Genomic DNA, 21,157 nt, shown 5'->3' with positions numbered 1-21,157 from the left:
GGCTACGATGAGCGTTGTAACGACGCGCTCGGAAATAATGCAAACAAATGGCGACGAGCAGAGAGGCAATATAAGAAGTCGTTACGTCGCCATTTATGTCCGGTTGTAGCTCGAGAGCATTTTCACATTATTACCGATATGTTATTGGGAGTCGATTCACCGGAAAACCTGATTCGTGTATACTACACGAATAATGACGATTCGATTGAATACACAGAATAACTTGTTACAACGGTTAAATAATTATTCCCCGAATAAAATATTAAACTGAAGAGAATTTATTCGAATAATCATTTTAGATAAATATTTATTCAGAGCAAATTCGTGGACGCTGGTTCACGTAATTTTACCTCCATTAATATTTTATCAGCAAAAAGAAAGTGAATTATTAATTTTATTCTTTTCAAATTTCACTAAGGAATTAGTGATAAGCGCAATTTATTCTTCATTCTTCCTTGTGATGCAAATGGGTTAATCAGAGGCTTTCGCAACAGTTTGAAACGGTTATTTTCTGGAGGAGGGTTTCATTTTAAGGCTCTCGAGGATCGGTGCTATCGTGGGTAGAACGTTACGACTCGGTTTGGTAACTGCTCCTGGCCTTTAGCCGCAGTCCGCGATAAATAACCGGGTAAAACCGACGGTGAACGTTTATCGCGAACAGTGATTTGTTGGAGCGGCAGAACCTCTGACGGAGTGGGGGGTCTACCGATTTCGCGGGTGTTCGTCGTCGAGAAATCATTTCATTTCCTGGCTGTTTCTTCGTTACATCGCGCCCGACGCTTTTCCGCCCCAGCGTCGTCGTCGTAGTCGTAGTCGGTGGATTTTCTTTTTCTTGGACCGACGACGACGACGACGACGACGACGATCTGGGGATTGCCACGGGAAAATTGCGATGCGGGCGCGCGCGCGCCACGCCGGCAAGTACTTCCGGTATAAAGCGGCTTTCGCAGCGTCGGAAGCTGCGATTAACGACAATCCAGCGGATCTTTAATCCCGTCGACCCGATTTCCCTCCCGGCTCCACTGGAAAATATTCAAGTTCCATTAAAGATTTCGTTCTCGGGAACGTTGCCCCGCTTGTCCACCGTGGAAACTTCTCGAACTCCGGCCGCTTATTTATTTCATTCGTACTGTAATTCGATATTACTTACAGTTTTGTGTATGGTATCAACAAATCCTGTTTGTCAGATTCTTTTAGCAATATCGTTGAGCAGCATCGTTTTAAGCCTCCCAGACGCGATCAAGATCGATCGATCCATAGGGACCATTGTATGGCTCTGCCTTCGTTCAAAATGAAATAAAATGGTGACAAAAAATCGTAGATGAAGGGGGGACTTCAATTTTGAAGTTCAACATGTTTGGCCCCTCCTAGAAACGACAAAGGTTTATTGAAATTGACATATGAGGCAAAATGATTGCTCTATGGCACTTATGTGTTGTTATACTCGCAACTTGAGCCACATTTAATTTGAACCTTTATTTTCTCTCAATTTTTTAAGCTCCGAAAGGCTAAAAAAACACGGGAAAGTCGATGGTATTAAATTTCGAAACGCCGCCACTTTTTCAATCATCGACTGTTTTTAAAAGCAATTGTGTACGAGTGTGTGCGTGGCGATGGCAATTTCTATTTGTTTCGATAAAACAAAATCCTATACGCGTTATTGAAACACGTACAAATATATGTTCTACAAATTTGGTCTACGGAAGCTGTTACAGTTTCCTCGCAAAAAAAATCCACCGGAGGTAATAAAAAATATGTTGTTTACCCTAGAAAATATTCTGTTATGAGCACAAACACTGTTTTCTCCCTCGGCGTAAATAGAAGTTTTTCTAGAATCTGCCTCCGGTCGTTCCGTCGGAAAACCGCAGATTTACGGTCGTTATCGTGCACGCGGTAATAGCATAACCGCGGAACGTTGCATCGACTGATACACTTACTGTTTTTAGGTATTTTTCGCTACATACCGGATGGGTCTCGTAACGTGACGACTTCAAATAACTGGTAAATTATTCGTCGAACGAATAAATTTTTCGAACAAATGTTGCATGGTTTCTAGAGGGACACACAGTGGTGCAATCTGTTTTTTGTTATCTTATCTTTTTCATCGAGATGTGGGCCCTCTGTGGAGAATAGGAGGAGGTTGGGGAGATTAGGAGTGTATCCGGTAGAGGGGCCTATTCACGATCAAGCGATCACATTTTGCGCAACAATGCCTATTGACGTCAAAGCGATTGACTAACTGCGCAACCTGTTGTGTAAATTCAGAATTTCCTGATATTTCGTGCACAAAAAACGGGTTGCGTTTGTACTGTGAATGGCAGTGTTGCGCAAATATTGTCAGACGAGTCCCATCACTGCGGAGTGAAAAACTGAACGATTGCTCAAATTATGTTGTCAACGTGAATACAATTTCGATTTGAGTAACAACATACTGCACAATAATTGTTGCGCAAAATGCTTGATCGCGAATATTCCCTTTAAGGGTAACATGAAATAGTTAATAGTGGGGGAACCGTTACACTGTTAGTGGGAGTCGCGAGGCGAGAGGGGGGAAGGAGTTAGCCGGGCCAGCAGCAGCCCAATCTCGTCCGGAATTCTGAGCGGTGCCGGCGTTCTTGGAGTTTTAATTTTCCGTAGCGCGTGTTCCGGTTACGGGACGGGTTTCCCCATGGCGGCGAAGAATCAATTCATGGATGGGCAAAACGACTGGCAGGGCAGAAGTTGCATGGGCGGAGAGAGGGTGCTACAAAGCGTAGATGGTAGCCGGGATATCGGAATAATCTTGTAATAACGGTGTAGGCTAACGGTCGGCTAAAATTCAAATGCCCCCCCATTAAGTACAGGCGTGCGCCGCGCGTTCCGCCGAATGGCTAATGGCAGAAAAGGTCTGGAACGTTGATAATAATTCTGGGCGAATTCCAGACACCTGGTCACACCGTATTCCGTTACGTTTTAGCTGGGTTCCGGCGTGTATAGCGGTCATAACCCTGGGGGGAGCAAGCCTGTAAATAGCTTCGGAGTTATTTACGCGAGCCATAGTTCACCGGTGTGCCGGTGGTTCACCGTTGGGTTCGCCGTTGGTACCACGGTGGTTCCACGGTGGTCCCTATTTCCTACTCGTTGTTGCAGCCTCACGAGCTCCGTGTTCTTCTAAACCGCGTAAACACTCCAATAAAATGTCGCGTTCCCAGCGCCGCAGAATAAACGGTGGCCGTCGCTCGTAAATACCGGCGGGAATTCGCGCGCATATGTAAATATCGTTAGTATGGCCGCCTTCTTCGGCACGACGGGGAAAAAAAACCGCACAGAATCGTCGTTCGACCTCTCCTTCTCTGTTGTGGAAATTGCTACCACGGCGAGAACCGTTAAAAGCAGTAGGGTCAAAGTTGCGTTCAAGAAAAGATACAGAAGACGCCCAAATTGAAGTTGACCTTCATAAGATCTTCCTTAACATCTCTCGCTGCGAATAATAATATGTAATGACACTCTGTAAATTGTTAAAAAAATGGCTAGAAATTTGGATGGACACATAATGTAAAACAGTCGCCTGTAGCGGTGCCTAAGCCTAGTGTTAAGCATGATGAGCAGGTGGTACACACGATCGAGGCGAGCGTAATTCATTCCTTAGGCGATCGAGTGTGCTCTCCCCAACGCGCACCGTGAGAACGGTCGACCATTATTGTTATAAAGCGGCCCATAACTGTACAGTTTACCGTAGCTAACGATACAGGCTCGTATCCATCAACGTCGGCCTCTTGCTGTCAGTGGTAACGATACGTGCTTCATCAGACACGGCTTGTACTAGCGTTCCGCGCACGGCTCGTTACACCCCCGATTCCACACTGTCCTCTCCGCTTTGCTCGGCTCGGCTCCGCTCGGTTTCTGCGCCGAGTATAACGATCGCAGGATCTGCTCGAGGATTACGCCGACGAAGGACAATCCGGGGAAAAAGGTACGAATACATTTCGAACGACCGGGATTATCATACCGCGTGCATTCTCGTCGCAACGATTGTGTAAATTTTTTATGTGGTATCCGTAGACATTGTCGTTCATAAATATCTGGAATTGCGTTATATGGTAACGCGAGTGTTGTTGAATACTGTAGATGTATTCGCGTTATCAATTCAATAGATGTTGGATGGATGATGTTTCGTTCTGCGTGGGCTTTGTTCAAAGGGGTTGGTTTAATACTCCTTTTTCATTTAAAGTGCTCTGAAATGGTAGCAGAGAGAGTTGTGTGTTGAGTTTTATGGGGTCGCTGCGGAAAGGAGACATTAATTTTTAAATGAATGTTAAGTTAGATGGGGGAATATATTTTTGCAGCTCCGCACAAAGGATTGTAATTGATGGTTTGAACGAACCACTGCACAGCACAAATTTCGTCCAAAGTGAAGCAAAATGGTCACAAAAAATCCTACATGCAGTCTCAACGGTTTTTTTTCGAAGAAGAACTTTAATCTTGAAGTTCACCGTGATTTTAGTTACAGAATAAATTTTTTTGGCTTCAGGGAAACGATAAAAGTCGATGAAATGGTCAAGGGGACTATTAGACGACGCATGTTTTCTTCAAGTGTCTTAGAACGGCAACAAAAGATCATACATTAAGTCTTAAGAGGTCTTTATAAAGGGAATACTTTCATCTGCACATTGAAGGTAATTTGAATTGCAAAAAGATGTTTCAGCTTCGTAAAAACTCGTTTAAAATCGACCAAAGGATCAAAAGGACCATCGGATGACATACTTTTAGCCCGAAGTATGATACGATAGCAGAAAAAATCATACTTCAATTTTTATAGGGGTATTAAAATGGCGACACTTCAGTCTTGGAATTCATGTTGAATCGGATCGCGGAAAAAATTTTTCAAGCTTCGTAGAATCGTTGAGAGTCGATCAAATGGTTAACAGGATTACTACGTGGCACACATTTCGTTCAGATAGCGATAAAACGACAATAAAAAATCGCAGGTCGATTTTTAAGGGGTCGTTGCAAAGGGGAAACATCAATCTTGAGATTTATGGTGATTTAAGTTATGAAAAAATTTTTTCAAGCTTTTTAGAAACGATCAAAGTCGATCAAATGGTCCAAGGAACCACTAAACGGCACACTTCGTGCACAAATGAAATATAACAAAAAGGGGCAATATTTTTCCCGGAGTTTTACCCAGTTGATAGCAGTTTGAATATCGCCACAATTTTCATTCAAATTGACTTACTCTCAAAACGACGTACTCATTCGAAACCCCGCTATATTGTACATTCCCAGCTTATCTTTTAAACCCAGAAAGAAATGTGGAGTGCACACAAGCTTCGTATGCCAATGAAACACACATATACACAAAAAGATGTTGCACCGATACCAATATTGGCCATTATTTCCGCAAACTAGGACGGTGTATATCGGTTTAAGTTTATCGCCGTCGGAAAAACCGCGGGCACGGATTTTTTAGTATGAAACCGTCGGCTTAATCTGGCCGGTTTCGCGTGCGCGCATCCATATTTCGCGGGCACGATTTAACTGGCTCCGGGATTCCATCTGTCGTCTTTTATTTACCGGTCTGCCAAAACCGCAATAGAGAGAGCCTCTCGCCGAAATCCTGGCCAAAAGTAATACTTTTATGCCTACGGTAACTTATTGGGATGGGTTGCGCTGTTATGACTCTAAGTTACTTTTTTGTTGCCATAAGTATGAGAATAACTACAACAATGAAGATGTTACTCACTCATTTACTAGGAGTGTGCGAGTATCCGAAATTTCGGGTTCGTGCAGTGAGCCTATCAATACAGTTTCTTTCGATATACGACTATGGCTCGGTACCCGTATTATTTCGGCCACAGAGTATTTTTTCGGTAGGAGGGCATCGCTTGGGGGAAACGAAATCGATTCGGCAGCGTAACGGCGTAAGTTGTTGGTTCTGCGGAGATTCTCCTGGAAGCTGGAGAGAGCATCGGGACGGGATTATCCGTCGGACTAATGCCAAATTCCCACATACACGACCCGCACGCGCGCGTGCTCGCTGGAGGTCTGCGAAACGAGGATAATAGCGGATGCATCGAGTGGCCGATCAGACACGCGGTCGTAAATAAACGGATAACGATAGCTCGTATCTGTATCCGGGGAGCAGACGTTTCTGGCTTACGTTATGCAGGTAAACGTTGCCAGGACAGATTGGCCGCCGCGTAATTTCGTGCTAAGGTTGCCTATGTATGTCGTCCAGGGAAAACGCTGCTGTGCGATATAGATACGCACACACACAGAGAGAGAGAGAGAGAGAGAGAGAGTATAGAGAGAGGGGGACACGGTGTCGTACGTCAAGGGAATCCATCGAATCGAATTAGTGCCGGAATCATAGGATTCTCGTCGCGAGTCGAATTACCACGTTAGGATCCACAATGAAACCGTATCGCGTCTTTGGCTCAGCGGATGCACCCAGTCGTGTACAGGAGTTGATTAACAATGGATAGACTCCAATTGAACGCGCCGCGGCCCGACCCGGCTCGACTCAGCCCGACTCGGCCCGGCGCGTCGCGCGACATGCAAATGCGTCGCTAAATTGCGCTATCTTACGTTACAACCGATCGGAAGCTTCCAATCAATGTCTGGTTATTTGCTACCGATAACTCTCCTCTGACCTAACACACATCGCCACACGTCTGTCGGCTGTGTGTCCTTCCAGGAACCGGGCAGAGTTCAATGTGCATTTTTCCCACGAATATGCATGAAATCCAATAATTAGATTGCGAGTCTCCAACCAGATCCAGATCTGCATCAACCAATTTCCAAATACCACAATCGAGAATAAAAACTTTTCCGTCTGCAGTCGTGATATTTTATATCTGTCAAATATCTCCCCGTTCCGCTCGCTGAGCTAACTAAATAATAATTTGTGTAAAAATATGATTTCACCGGGGGGTTGTCCGGCTTCGCCCAACGCGGCATTACATTCGCTCGAATTATTAATCAGATTTCCATTTGAGCGGGGACCGTTTCGAAATAATTGTAACGAAATCAATTTTTAAAGTGAATTATGCTCGAGGAGATTCGTGTTTTTAATAGGATTTTTCTGCCGCGTATATAACACACTGATAATACCGTTACCCACTTGTCCGTTTTCGGAGGAGAGGCTGTTTCAGTTTCCGCTGAAACCGAAACGTTCCATTCGCGTTTCGCGTTCTCGCGGAGAGAGCGAGTTCGTTCGAGCTTGATAGACTCCGAATAATTGAACTAAAAGCGATATAAAAGGTGGCCGGCAAATTCCGTAAACTGCACGCGAAATATCCCCTTGATATTTTTATATGAAAATATTTGAAAAGCCTTTCTCCCGGTGCCGCCGGTTTAATCGCGAACAAGAGTAACCGAACGGTTAACACTTCACCAGTACATGCATACACTGTACTCGTTGATATGAACTATGTAGTATAGAGGACACAGTATTTTAGTTCAATGCTCTATATCTTTTAGATTTATTTTTTTTTCGAAAATGGCCATTTTTTGTGAATTGAAGTGAAATTGAACATGAACGCACAGCACACAGTGCGCGTATCTGCGCTCACACATAGAAAAAAAGTAGTTTGATCATTTACTGTCACTGGAACCTACAGTTACTCGAATTAATATTCGGACGCTCTAAAAAAGACGATAACTTTTTTAAGCAATTAGTTTACTACAGGATGCGAAAAGAAATTTTTTCAAAAATTCCAATTGACTGGAATTGTGGGAAAAATACTAGAAGTTGCATTTTACAACTTTTTCATGTGGGTCTACATTGAAAATTTAAAAAATATGTTTTGTGTAGATCTGTGCGAATTAAACATATTCTGAAAATTTCGAAGTCGACGTTGCAATGAGCTACAAACATTTAAATATGGTAAAAATTGCAGATTTTCACGATTGTTGGCCTATATCTAAGAATTCTTACATCTTCCAATGCCTGTCGTTTTTTCCCGCATCAACCGATTTCGATGAAACTTTCACAGTGCATATTAAAAACATTTTAAAAATCGTCGAAATTTGGTTATCTCTACCTGGATCTGCCTCCACCGAACAAGTATTTCATTAGTGAACAATACATGGACCAATGATAAAACCCAATTAAAAATCGAAACATTTGAAGCATGAATCTATACCAACTTTGAAACGAAATCCATACAATTTCTGAATTTTTGAAACGCAAGTTTCACCTTGGAGGGCGACGGATCAGATTGATTTACTGCCCAGCAATTGTGTACCTACGCGGTGCGCCTAAAGAAGTTTCCACTTCAAAAATTGTCATACACCTATGTAATTGATGTGGCAGTCAAAGTGTTAATTCTAATTGACCAGTTTACAGAGGGAAAATAGGAACGAGTGAAAATTTACAGTGGCCTCGTAGACTTGCCATTAGCAAAGAGTAGTATTTGGTAACTCACAGTGCACTTTCAGCTGCCATCGATCCTCGATGCCTGCCTCCTGTAACTTCGGATTCGTCGCCCGACACACTAGGAACTTTCCTTCGTCTTCGATCGATGGTTTCCATTGCAACACGCTCACGCTGGTCCCTTCCTCCTGCAACTGACCGAAATGTTCTCATACAGCGATCTATCTATGTATAAACTTGTCCCCAGCACCACTCTACTACTACTACTCACACCTTTTTGTGTATTTATGGCAAGCGTGAATTTCTCGAGTATCGGGTAACGAGTAAACAATCCAGATCACACGTTCGTGTGGCAATTTTTTAGTGTAGGTCCTTTTCAGACTCGAAAGTTCAAATAATTGACGAATTTTATGTAATTAGTTCTTTTTTGTAGAGGAAGCTTTTTGTCAATATTTTAACATAATTTATCGTCGCTATAATTATTAACGTTCCGACGCAAACGTTTAATATCGTGGACCTTTATTTACGTGGAAATGAAGCATCGTTGAATAATCCATAGAACTGATTGGATATCCTTCTAGCCATTAAACTTTAATGCATCTAGGTACAAATCGTTGGAACAGCGATCACATTGTGTTGTTTGCTATCGGATTAGGGATAAATTTAATATGTATAGCAATTCGAGTTATAGCTCGTTTTTAATAGTAATAGTTAATAGTAATAGTTTCCCTACCACACAGTCATCGTTATACGATAGTGTTGGAACTCAGCCTTATGGATTAGTGAGATCGTTGTGCCCTCATACTAGTCCTAGTTGTGTGCGTTACGCGTTAGCCTTTATGCGAATGTGTTTGGTATTGTATGTCGCGCCTTTATATTTTGTGTGTTGCTTCCCAATGTAATTGTGTAGTTGTGTGCGTTGCTTACCTATTAAATTATTAATCTGACAGATAGTAAATATAAAAGAAAAATAATTGAAAACTGTTTGTCTGATCTTTATACCAGAAAATCCGGTTGAAAGATTTGTACGAAATAATTCGATTACAATTTTAGAAGCTTTTTAGTTTATTCAGTACGTACAGAATTACAAAAATACCACGCCAATAAAATATACTTTATATGTAGAGAAGCGAATCAATAATACCAAAGCGGAAATAGCTGAAACCCGTCCAGTATTTCAGTTTATTAAATATTTACAGTGCTACAAAAATTTAATAAAATAAAATACATTCTACATAAAACAAAATAGACACAACTAAATTCTGTATGAAATTTAAATTACACATTTTATACATAGGAAATACGATTTTGAAAAATGTCACGTGACCAATGCGAATCGTTTTTGGTCAGTGTCCTGCAACATGGAATAACATAATATGATAGAACGCATTCGTGGATTTGCATGTCAAACATTACGAACCCGATTTATGGAGATTACTTTTATTACAATATGCCTGTGCCCGAGGCGATTTCGAGTCGAAATATTTAATGGTTTTGATCAAATGACGTATATTTACATGCTAATTTCGGTAATATTTACAACCGTGTTTCCAAATTTAAAATCTGACTCTCGGAGTTTACTTTATCCGAATAAATCGGTTCCTAGAAATAAATAAACTTTACTCCGCATCATGAATATTGATCAATCAACTCTTTTTACTTGTAATTACTGGGGAGTGGATTTTCTACCTGAATTGCAACAAACTGGAGTGAAATAAAACATTATTGTCATTTTTAATATGTTTTATAGGCTGAAAATAGCGCACCAACTAATTAGTCTAAATTAGTAAATAAAATCTAGATCTTATCTAATTGGTTGAATCTATCAGAAAGTACAGCAGACATAATTCTCGTTTGCGAAGGATTAAAACAACGTTGCTTGCCCTATTCTTCACTGAATTTTCCGCTAATGCACACTTTCTTCAATTATTCTTCTTTTATGTCTTCGTTTAGTATCTTGATATTCCCGGGCCGCTGTATTTACAGTGCTCACTATATTTTCGTTCGCATCGAAGAGCCACGGCTAAACGAATTATTATGATATTTTCGCGCCGGCGTCTCTGCCGCGCAATTATTCGCGCATAAAGACTGCCACGGGAATAGCGGCGCGGGGCGAGGATTTCTGAAATATTAAATCGCGATTAAATTGCAACGTAATTTCAAATTACGAGCAGCCCGGAACTAAATCTCCATGACAATTGACGTCACCCGAGGGAGTACTGGGACACGCCGATCTTCTCCGCTTTCGTATCTTTCCGCTCGACCTCGACTCCTACTTGCTAATCGTCCTCGCGAATCTACGCGCTTTGTTTTCGTACTGAATCCCGTTTGTTTTCAACGCCATCGTGCTGCTGTCATCAGACCGTTTCGAATCTCCACATTGAAAGAACGATAGAGACTTAATGAATTTGTAGCGAGAATGAATTAACAGGCTATTTTATCAATATTATCTATATTTTAGTACATTCTAGAATATTCCAGAGTATTTTAATTCTATTATATTTCATTTTTACAAGTTGTGCATTTGATTCTTCACTCAAGTTTGCACCTATCCGAAATATAAATCGGTAATTGTGGATAAGAGGTTATACCTTGCCGGTTTCGATGATTTTTTCAAATATTTTATGTTGTTTTTGAGATATTTGCGAAAAACTGCAGTATATATTAAGTATATTAAGCAGAAACTGTGTCCAAAAGTCGCGAAAACTTTGTAGCTTTTGGGTATGTTAATCGATTTTGATGAAATTTTCAGCATGTGTATAACTAACATATGTAGATCTACAAAACATATATTTTAAATTTTCATTAAGGGCTCAAATAAAAAAGTTTTTTTTTATTTGAAAAAATGCTTCTTTTATTTTTGCATGCAACCTTGTAAATTGTAATTTTTGGAAAATCTTTCTTGCAGATCATACAGTAAATCAATGCTTCTATGTAATTGCTTACAAAACATCCGGTCGTTTGATACATTTATAAAAAAGTTATACAGTTTTAAAGTGCATTCAAATACTTTCGTGGTTCACTGTAGAAACAGTTGACGAACTGTCGCTAAAAAGTTGTTCGGAATGTTGAATTTTACAACATATTATATATTTAATTTTTATCAAAATCGGTGAAGTGCAACCTTTTAAGCACAATTACCATATTAACTAATAGGCGATGTTGCATACATCGTTTCATGTTTAATATTTTGATCAGAAAACCTTTGACACAAAATATAAGCAATAATAGCGAATGCAATTCACCAAATTAGTCGTTCAGGATGAATTAATGGGCGTTCTAAATGGACTTTATGACGACCACCGAGTTAATTTATTTAACTTCGATGCTTACAGAATCAGTACATCGAAATTCATTATACTTTACCATATTAAATATATAATGGCACGATGGAGGATTTACTTACATCTTCGAACAGTTGCGTCAGTGTGTTTTAAATAATTATTAGTTTAAAATTGCATAGGGCTGCAGCGGACCCAACCGTGTGCCCAATAGAAGGATTATCATGGACTTTCAATATAATTCCTGATTCTCTTGTATTTAACATTAGCTTAATGATCTTTAATATAATATAATACGAAACAAACTGATATCGAAGGATATGAATAATTTCAGTATGGTTTTGTCTCACATCTTGGACGAGAAAAGTATTTAATACCTGTAAGTTGTAAACTAATTCTAAGTGTGAGCGCCGGTCTAAATTAGGATTCCTATCCTTGTGTATACAGTAAAAACGTCGTAGAATTTTTAAATGTTAAAATGTGAGATTGTAAACAGCCAGAATCCGAAATTTTAAGGTTTCGTGAATCTGCCGAGCGGCCACGTTGGAAAACTATGGGTTGGGCGGACGGCCGTGGAGCTTTAAAAATCACGGGGCGCGCATCTCGACGAAATACGAGAAACCGGGCACAAAGGGGTGAAGGAAGAAGGGGGTGGAAAAAAAGAGCACGGGGAACACAATGCGGCAGGCGTGTCGGCGTGCCAGGGACACGGTCGCCCGTAACTCTCGAAGCGCTTCGTTTCTTACGAATTCATTTTCGAAATCCCCTTCACCTGGCTGCAATTTTGAGTCCGTCAACACAGCACGCTACCCCAGACATTTCCAGATGCGAGCCTGCCTAATTAAGTAGCTTAAAAAATGTCCTAACTCATCTTTGTTTGTAAAAAATTTTACGCAACATAAGCCATAAAATTGAATAACTGTTTCTAATCAGCTACCAGTTTTCGCCAACTAAATTTCGGCTGACTATACCATAAACAAATCCACGATCGTCGGCAACTCCGGCTGGAAAATTCCGCGATATTTTTTCCGCGAAATTCCGCGCAGCTAATTTTCATAGAAAGCGGGAACGGAAAAACCGAGGGAAAGGGTTGCGCGCCCGGTTAACGGATCCGACTTTTTAATACGGGGACGGGGTATTCGGAATTCGGAATTCCCCGGGAGCTGAGGGAGAAAGCGAGATAGGGATAGAGAGAGATAGGGAGAGAATCGTCGGAGAGAACTGCAGATTTATCTCCGAGGACCGATTTTCGAGTCATATCGCGACACAGCTGGCTTTTCCCCGCGGATCTCCGGGTTCGAGCTCGAATTTGTCGCAGTTTCGCGTATTATTAGTTCCACGGACTTTATCGCGCGGCCAGTTATTATCCGGCGCAGTTTTATCGTGCGAACGACATACGTGTTCGAGCTGCAGCAGCGGTAGCGGCGGCGCTGCGCAAATTATATTAAATAAGAAGGACTGCCTGAGATTCCTCGCGAGCCGCCTCTCGTGGAAACCGTGCTCTTGCCGCGCCACTCCGGAATATTTTCACCGTGAATTACGGCCAACCCGCCACTTGTCCTCCCACGCGCCTTTGCACATTTATTTTTCCACCGCGCAATGACGGATTTAGCGATCCTCGTCGTCGCTAATAACTCTCCGGGCGACAATGCGCGTCGATTCTACGTTGCGAGCTTTCAAAACTGATTTGTTGCGCCTCGCGCGAATGCCGAGTGCGTCATTTTTATTACAGTGTGCGGGCGAACGAATGAATCCGTTTAATAACTTTGCAGGAAAGGGTTCTTGTGATTTTAGCGACTGTGTAATGGAAAGACTGATATCGCTCGATTTAAAGGGAATTCATTTATCAATTGATTTAAAGGCGAAAAACTTACCCTCTCTCTGCCGGTATCGGGACTAGTCACGTGACATTACGACGCGTGCACGACAGAAACGAAAGCGTCACGTGACCGGACTATGGCGGAAGGTAGAGTGGGGATTGTGAGTGCTAGGGATTCAAGAGCTGTATCTGCAGTAGAGAGATTATTTACAAATCTTACAAGGTATATTATTATTAGCCTGCAGATATTCATGCTGGATCAACGTTCTTTGAAGCAATTCCAATAAGCAAGAATCAAACAGAAATTAATTCCCTCTCTAATGAATTTTTTATTATACAGAAAGCCTTTCATAATAAGCTTACTGAAGACTGTGCTCCATTCAAAAGGAAGCCGAATAATTTTCTATTAAGCAATATTCTGAAGAGAATTCATATTACTCGGGACAGCTGGCTAAATGATGAATAAAATTGATGCCCCTATTCAGCAATTTTTCAATTCCCGTGATGTTTAAACAAATTATACATATGACACAAATGCCTGTATCTTGATAAATCGGGAAAGGATATTATGGAATTAATTTTCAATTCTTTTTCGCTGCTCCACCCGCTCGTTTCGCACATTCATATCACTCATAAACGCATGGAATACATGGTCCGATTCTTCTCTGTTTCATGATATGGAACGACCCCTTTGGAAGAACGTGTTGCCATAATGCTGCCAGCGTTGCGGGCAAGAATGTGTACCTAACCACGAGTTTCAAAAGAGAGAAGCTCGTGTGGCGGACATGCAGCGATCGCGTGGAATAATTTACGAGGTTGTCCGGCGTTAGTCGGTGTCCAGTGAAATGCTGTATCTTGGCGGTTGTCCGATACGTCGACGTCCGGGGTCGACACGGTTCGGTGAAATCACCGAATCACTCGAGGAACAAGAAGGACCTTGTGCGTAATTTATGCTGCCCGACAAGTTCTCGCGGCCTGTGCACTCCGAGTTCTCGGATGTATTGGTAAATCGGACGTGACTCGTCAATTTCGATCCGCGAACCCTCTCCGATACAGCTCCGTCGCCATTAGAGAACTATAGGAACCTTGATCTCGAACTTTATGGGCATGGTTTCTCGTTTGGAGTGTGTCCGCTTCATTAGAGTAACGTTTGGTAGCAAATAACATCACAGAAGAAGCTAGAAGATCATCTGTCTCTCTCTTCCTGTTAAAATGCCCCGAGTAGGCGTGGCCTCGGTGGCTCCTACTCGATACAGAAGTCACAATGGCCTCCATCAAACTACGATGGTACTTCAAAAATCGCGTTACTCCACCAAAAGAGATTAATTGCAGCCTCTTTGAAGTGGATTGGCAGATTCAAGGCAGCTATTCCTCGAGCGAGGATTCCTCGAGCCAATATACTCTATCGATACGCCAGATTTCGCTAATTACCACGAAACTATGCATTCCTAAGGTTCATTCCACAAACCACTGATCCCTGTACATTAATAGCAAACAAACTATGTTTCGCCTGCTAATATTACCGATCCGCCACATTGAGTTACCCGACATCCGGTTAACATCGACGTTTCACCGTCGATAATTCGATCTTACATTATTATTAATTCCCGAGCCACGCTTAATACTCGACGATGCAATCTTTTTTCCGCGCGATCATTAGCTCGCTATTGTTCCCTAGAAGGCTGAAGAAAATCGTGGATGCAGGAAGACGAGGAACGAAGGTAATCAGCTGGCACACGGCACATCCGCGCATATTTACCATTCCCGAGTCTGCATGAATAACGATCCCGAAATTTCGGGAAGACCCGTCGCCATAAATACGCCAGGGGAAACGTTCCTGCTCGTTTTCGAGGGCGATCCGACATTCCCCGTGTCACGTTGCATCTTGCAACGACTACACAGCGGATCTTTAGGCGAAATAAAAATTGTCTACGTCGGCTACACGATCTAGGACTCGAAATAAAAATTTTCCTTCTATCGCATTGTTCTGTAAATGTGAATGACAATCATTTTCACTTGAACAAAATCATATACCTGTGTTTCAAATACCGACAAAAAGATATATAAAACCCCAATGCAAAAGATCTCCTAATTTTTGTGAAACAAATTTTAAAAAATTCGAACAAAAACGGCCTCGAAGAGCAAAACGTCCCCTTAATGACAGAAGTTTCGTGGAGTTCACTGTGACTTCTGTATCGAGGTCATACGGTAGTTTGGATAGTGTAGAATTGTATAGGATGCCCCGCGGGGCACTGTGTCGGCTCGGTTGGGATTGAGAGCCACCGGAGCCACGCCGAGTCGGAGCTTTTCAAACAAAATAGAAAAATGGACATTTTTCTACGATTCTCTTGGACTTCGGCTGAAAATCTTTCCTACCACGATGTACATACAGAAACATCGCCTGTGTAAACGTCAATTTATAGAAAAGACCCCGTAACGGTGCAATACACCCTCGCTGGTTCAACCAGCGAGTCGATTACCATCTCGGAGCGGGGAACTATAGAGGAGAAGGGTAGGATTGAGAGGTGGATATCGCTGAGCCGGAAGGATCAAACGCGTAACGAGAAGGACAAGGGAAAGCTGGTTCGATCCGCAGCCGGCACTTCCGGCAAGATTAGGCGTCTCGCGGGACGTTCCACGGAGCGGATCCAAGCGGATCCAAAGCGGAGGCGGAGCGTAAAGCAGTATATAGAACCGTTCCGATAAAATTAGCCGAAAACCCTCGACGGTTGAGCAGCCGCGATATTAAGGCGGGGTAAATGAATTTCGGATGAAAAGTGTAACGACGTTGTATCCTCGTGTATCCGGCATAGTTAACCGGAGAGATGGAAACGCCGAGCAGTGCTGCGCTCGCATGGCCGGGGCTCGGCAAATTTAATAATTCACGCCGCTAGAAAATAGTGCATCCAAACTGCCGTACAAACTTTACCTACCAAAAATTAATTACTCGATTAATTACCGCGCGATGAAGCGTCACGGAGGCGAAACGTTCCCGTCGAATTAATTACGGGGACCCGTCGGCCCGTCGTCGTCGTCGTCGCCGGCGACGTCGTTTCGTTTTCGGAAAAACACGACGTCGTAAATTTTCCTTTGGGATAGTCGCACCCCTCCCCCCCCCCCGACATCGCAAGGAATCTCCGCGGTAAGTAATCAGTTCGCAAAGATTCGACGTCGTCCGCGCGCAAAACTTTCCAACGGAAGACAGATAGATAGATAACCCTGCGTGCGTGCCGACGAACGATCGATTTTCATTAAGGAAATACCCGGCAAGTTACGATCGCTGCGCGACACATTTCCCGGAAAGTTTGATCGCGACTATTTACTCCACCCGAAAAATTCAACTTCGCGAATTTTGTTTCGGCATCAAGCGAACGAGCACGATTTTTCCCACGATTATTTCCGAGCACATTTTTGTACCGATTTCTAGTTATACATTTGAACATTTCTTTTTATTGACATTCAGTGGTTTTTTACTTTATATGTAATATCTTTTAGCAGATCGAAAATAACAGGTTGCTAAAATGATTTCAGCAATAAACAATAGCTCTCACAAAGAACTGTACTCCCAAGTGTCGAAGCACTCACTGAATACCATATAGCTGTATCCAATACAAAACGGTAACTACTATCGAAAGGTATACTACTTGGTTTCCTCGCCCCGAGGAATCCTTTCTGTTAGCCTCGTGCATTCTGCGTCCATCGATGCGAGAAGATTGCTATCGGCGTTGAAATTTATTATACCGCGGGACCGAGTCCGTCGGTAGCTTATACCGCCTTGTAAAAATCTTCGAGATTTCCCAGCGCGAACATTCTCCTCATTCCCGTCGGCCTCTGCGCGATTGTAATTTCCCCGTGTTCGCAACAACCGCGGAAACTCGACGTCCAAAGGGACGTCCTCGACGTCGCGTCGTCGTCGCGCGTAGACGCTGTCTAAACATAAGAAATTCTCCAGTTGCTAAGTTCAATTTGTTCCTGATAGAAGTTAGAATTTTCATAAAGATCAACATCGATAATGTGTGACGTCTTTAATCTCGCAGTTTACATTGTCAAACTAATTTTATACACATTTATTTGTTGTTTAAAGTCTTAGTATCTCCACAGCAGAATATTCAGAGAATTCACGACCTCGTTCTGGTAAATTTCTTTAATATCTCATAATGGAAATACGTTGCATTTAATGGAATTCTTTTGGGCAAGCAAGAAAATTATTATCTAATTTATAATTTGAATGTAAATTAGATAATATAAAATATGAAATAGAATAATCAATCAGAACAGGTACTAGATATCGCGGTTTTCAACATGTTCCACCACTGTGCCACGAGAGACTGTCAGGTTTTTGACAAATCATAAAAATTGCATGGGTTTTGTAACTTTGGAATAGTATTTCTGTAATTACCTCAACTTTGGAACCTCGTTTTGATTTAATTTGTTCAAGAAAACAGGCCCAGTCCTCTCATTGAATAAATTTTGCAAATAAATAATTTGTTCTGTTTTTTTTGTATCGTACAACTTTTACATTTTTCATATTCAGGTGTGTGTCGCAAATAATTCCAGATATTTTTAGTGTGCCGTCAACCAAAATAGGTTGAGAAAGACTGATTTAGATACACGCGAAATAACGATCTCTGGTAGGTATGTAAATCTATTTTCCTCGTTTAAAAGACTACATTTTTTTGCTGTACAACTTTTCTCACAGTTAAAATAATTGTAACTTCTTCGTTCCCATTAATTTCCCAGAGGGGGAAAAATGTCTATCCATCGTATATTTGCATTGAATTTAGTGTTTAAATATTGGCAACAAGAGAATAGAATTTTATTGCGATTTAAATGAAATGAATATATAATATTGATGTTTAATCGATTCTGTTTGAAATGCCCGTCACGCGTTCGAATCGATTTCATAGTCCAATGGATTGTGGAAGATGATTGTGCAACAGCAAATAGGAAGAAGCTACCCTTATTTTGCTATGGCTAATAAGCTGAAAATTGTTTAATAAATTCTGTTTGAAATGCTCGTCATGAGGCTGACTCGATTTTATATGACAACGAACATGTTTAATTAATTGCACAATTGCAGGTTTCTATAAGTGATCGAACCCTGCGCCGAGATCATAAAATTTATTATATATTCGTTTTCCGATCGAGAAGAATTCACCTTTTACAACGTCTTAGAATTGAATTGTTAGGTACCATTGAACAAATTGGGACCTCCCGACCGCCTCCCTCATTTTTCTAGGGCATCTGTGCAATTCCGACCGATATTCGCGAACAGCGTCGCCCAAGGACAAGACACAACCCCCCTATTTCCGCCCCCGGGTTGCTATTATTACCGCAGTTTCGCTATTACTCGCGCTGTCACCGGTTGCAACTGGAAGTGCGACGCGGAACGATGTTCCTCGTCCCGACTAATGGATTCTACAAATTAGGCGGCGCCAACTCGGGCACCGTGGTCGCCGGTAGTATCGTTCCCAGCGACGACACCCTAGACAGGTTCGAGACGGTTTGCGATTCAACGCGATACCCTATCACCCGTCCCCTTTCATCGCATTCGAGATTCTCCGTTGACAATTTCACATAGAAATGTCGTCAAACGCAAACTCCTATCGATGCTCAGACTGCCGAGATAATGAATATTAAATTATATTAGTCATATTACTTTCAACCTATTAAACGTATTCACCCTCTTGCTGCCACCCCGAAATAGGTGGGGTTGCACCAGCATTGATTATCAAGTTAAAATTAATTTCACTCTAGTTGGTCGCAATTCAAGTGGAAAAATTGTATTTTGAATATCCGCCTCTAATTATGATAAATTTTATTCGAATTTTGTGGTTTAAACTGGAATAGTTCTTAATAGAACAAAGCAGCAGAATTGTGGCAACGATCCACTCAGTCGTTAGCGGTTTGCGAAGTCATCGGGAATTATTAATTATAACGAACTTATACGATAAAAGCGTATTCAACGGAACACAACCGAGTCCGCAGAGCTTGGATAGAGGAGACCGAGCGAAATTTTCGCAGGGACGGAGGGAATATTTGCGGAAGGGAGAGAGGTTCTCGTGGGAGCCACGTTTAAGTGGCGGCACCGGAGGAAGTACCTCCGCGAATCCGTAACCTGTCCGCTTCTGGCAAGCTCGACCGAGCAGGAATTTCGCGGATCAAACGAGGAAAGAAAGAAGCTTCGAGGTCATTAAGAAATTGGAAGGTACTCGGCCGGGAGAAATTGAAAATTCGGAGCTGCACGGATTCCTTTAACTCCTTGCCGTATTTTAACGAGTCAGACTCATGATGAAGATTTCAACAAAGTCTAACAAATACGAATGTTATGCCTTTCTTTTTAAATGAAAGTAATATAATTAAATTTCAAAAAATATAAATTTTCATTTCTACGACATTTTTCGGAATAAAGACGTTATAATCACCGCAACTGTAAAGAAAATGGTACGGCAAGGGGTTAACCATCTGGAACCTAGTGAATGTACTCCGCAAGACCTCCTGTGAAGATATAATTAAAAAAAAGAATTAAAACAATGAAACAATGCGCTGGACATCGTAAAATAGACGTTTATTTTCATTCCAACTGGAAATCTACTATGAATGCATATCATCTCTGCAGTGGTCTACATCACAATCAAGATACATTGAATTAATAGCTTGGGTTGCAATAGGAGCGCAGCTGCAACAAGATTTAAAAGACAGTATAAATTAATATCGTCCGCTAGAATGGTAATATCGACGCGGCCCCATAGAAAACGCAAGAGTTCCAGGGGGATGATTTATCTGCGAGCCGATGTTGCCATTGCTAGCGGATTAATAGTTTCGCGGGAGTGACAGACAGCTTGATAATAATTTATCGGGTGCGTTCATGTAATTGCTATCGAACCATCTGGGAGCAACCGGATTGATAACGGGTCCATCGGTAAACGTCACCGATCCTCTCCCGTCGTTCCGTGGATTCGGCCCGAGTGAAATCATGAGAACGAACATGAACGATCACACGGACAACCGTTGGTTATCGAGTCGTTAACGGGTCTCTCTCTTGATTAAGCAGTCGAACAATTAATAGTTCACTATTTCAATCGCTCGAACCCAGACGTTGTTCTTTCCCCGTCGTCGACTAACGCGGAAACTAACGATTTAACCGTCTATGTTGCCGGACGGGTGCTATAACTCAGCAGGTGGTGATAATACATGTAAAAGTAAGTCGAAAAAAAGGAATAACATTTTTTCGTTTTCGAGAAAATCGAGTTGAAAGTTCCGCCAGGTTCGCGTGCTTTAGTATATGCAGAAAGTAGAATTGGTTGATCATGGTCAGACGAGTCAGACGATTCGATTTTCGCGAAAACGAAGCAACAAACTAAAAATGTTACTCCTTTTTTTCGACTTATTTTTACATGTGGTATCACCCCTTGCTTAGTTGTACCATCTTAGTTCGTACGAAAACATTTGTAACACTTAATTTGGTACACTCTGTATAGTGATCGTTATGATCGAGTTTTTGCGGAGGACTTCATTTCGTTTATTCATATTACATTTATTTATCGTGTACATATTATATTTACATTTATTTCATTTGATTAATTTATTTACTTTAATCGAAATCGTTTTTGGTCCAACGTCGAATCAGATAGGACATTGATTTATGTACGGATAATTATTTATTTCACTGATTAGCGTTCGTCAATAACGCCGCATTTG

The 21,157-nt window shown here is 41.8% G+C and overlaps 1 protein-coding gene across 3 annotated transcripts in view; it reads right to left on the bottom strand.

Moving 5' to 3' along the window:
• LOC143210516 (hemicentin-1) overlaps window positions 1-21,157 on the bottom strand; it is a 188,898-nt gene that overhangs the window by 50,842 nt on the left and 116,899 nt on the right. For 2 of the 3 annotated variants that reach the window (XR_013009270.1, XM_076427417.1), the window contains exon 8: window positions 8,409-8,550. Coding sequence is in view for 2 of the 3 variants with exons in the window: in XM_076427417.1 (XP_076283532.1) it covers window positions 8,409-8,550 (142 nt within the window). In the remaining variant the exon portion in view is untranslated. The remainder of the gene's footprint in view (window positions 1-8,408; window positions 8,551-21,157) is intronic. The other variant, XM_076427418.1, reaches the window with a different exon arrangement.

This window comes from Lasioglossum baleicum, chromosome 7 (assembly GCF_051020765.1).
Source record: "Lasioglossum baleicum chromosome 7, iyLasBale1, whole genome shotgun sequence".
NCBI classification, from domain to species: domain Eukaryota; kingdom Metazoa; phylum Arthropoda; class Insecta; order Hymenoptera; family Halictidae; genus Lasioglossum; species Lasioglossum baleicum.
This window is presented reverse-complemented; position numbering and strand designations above follow the sequence as displayed.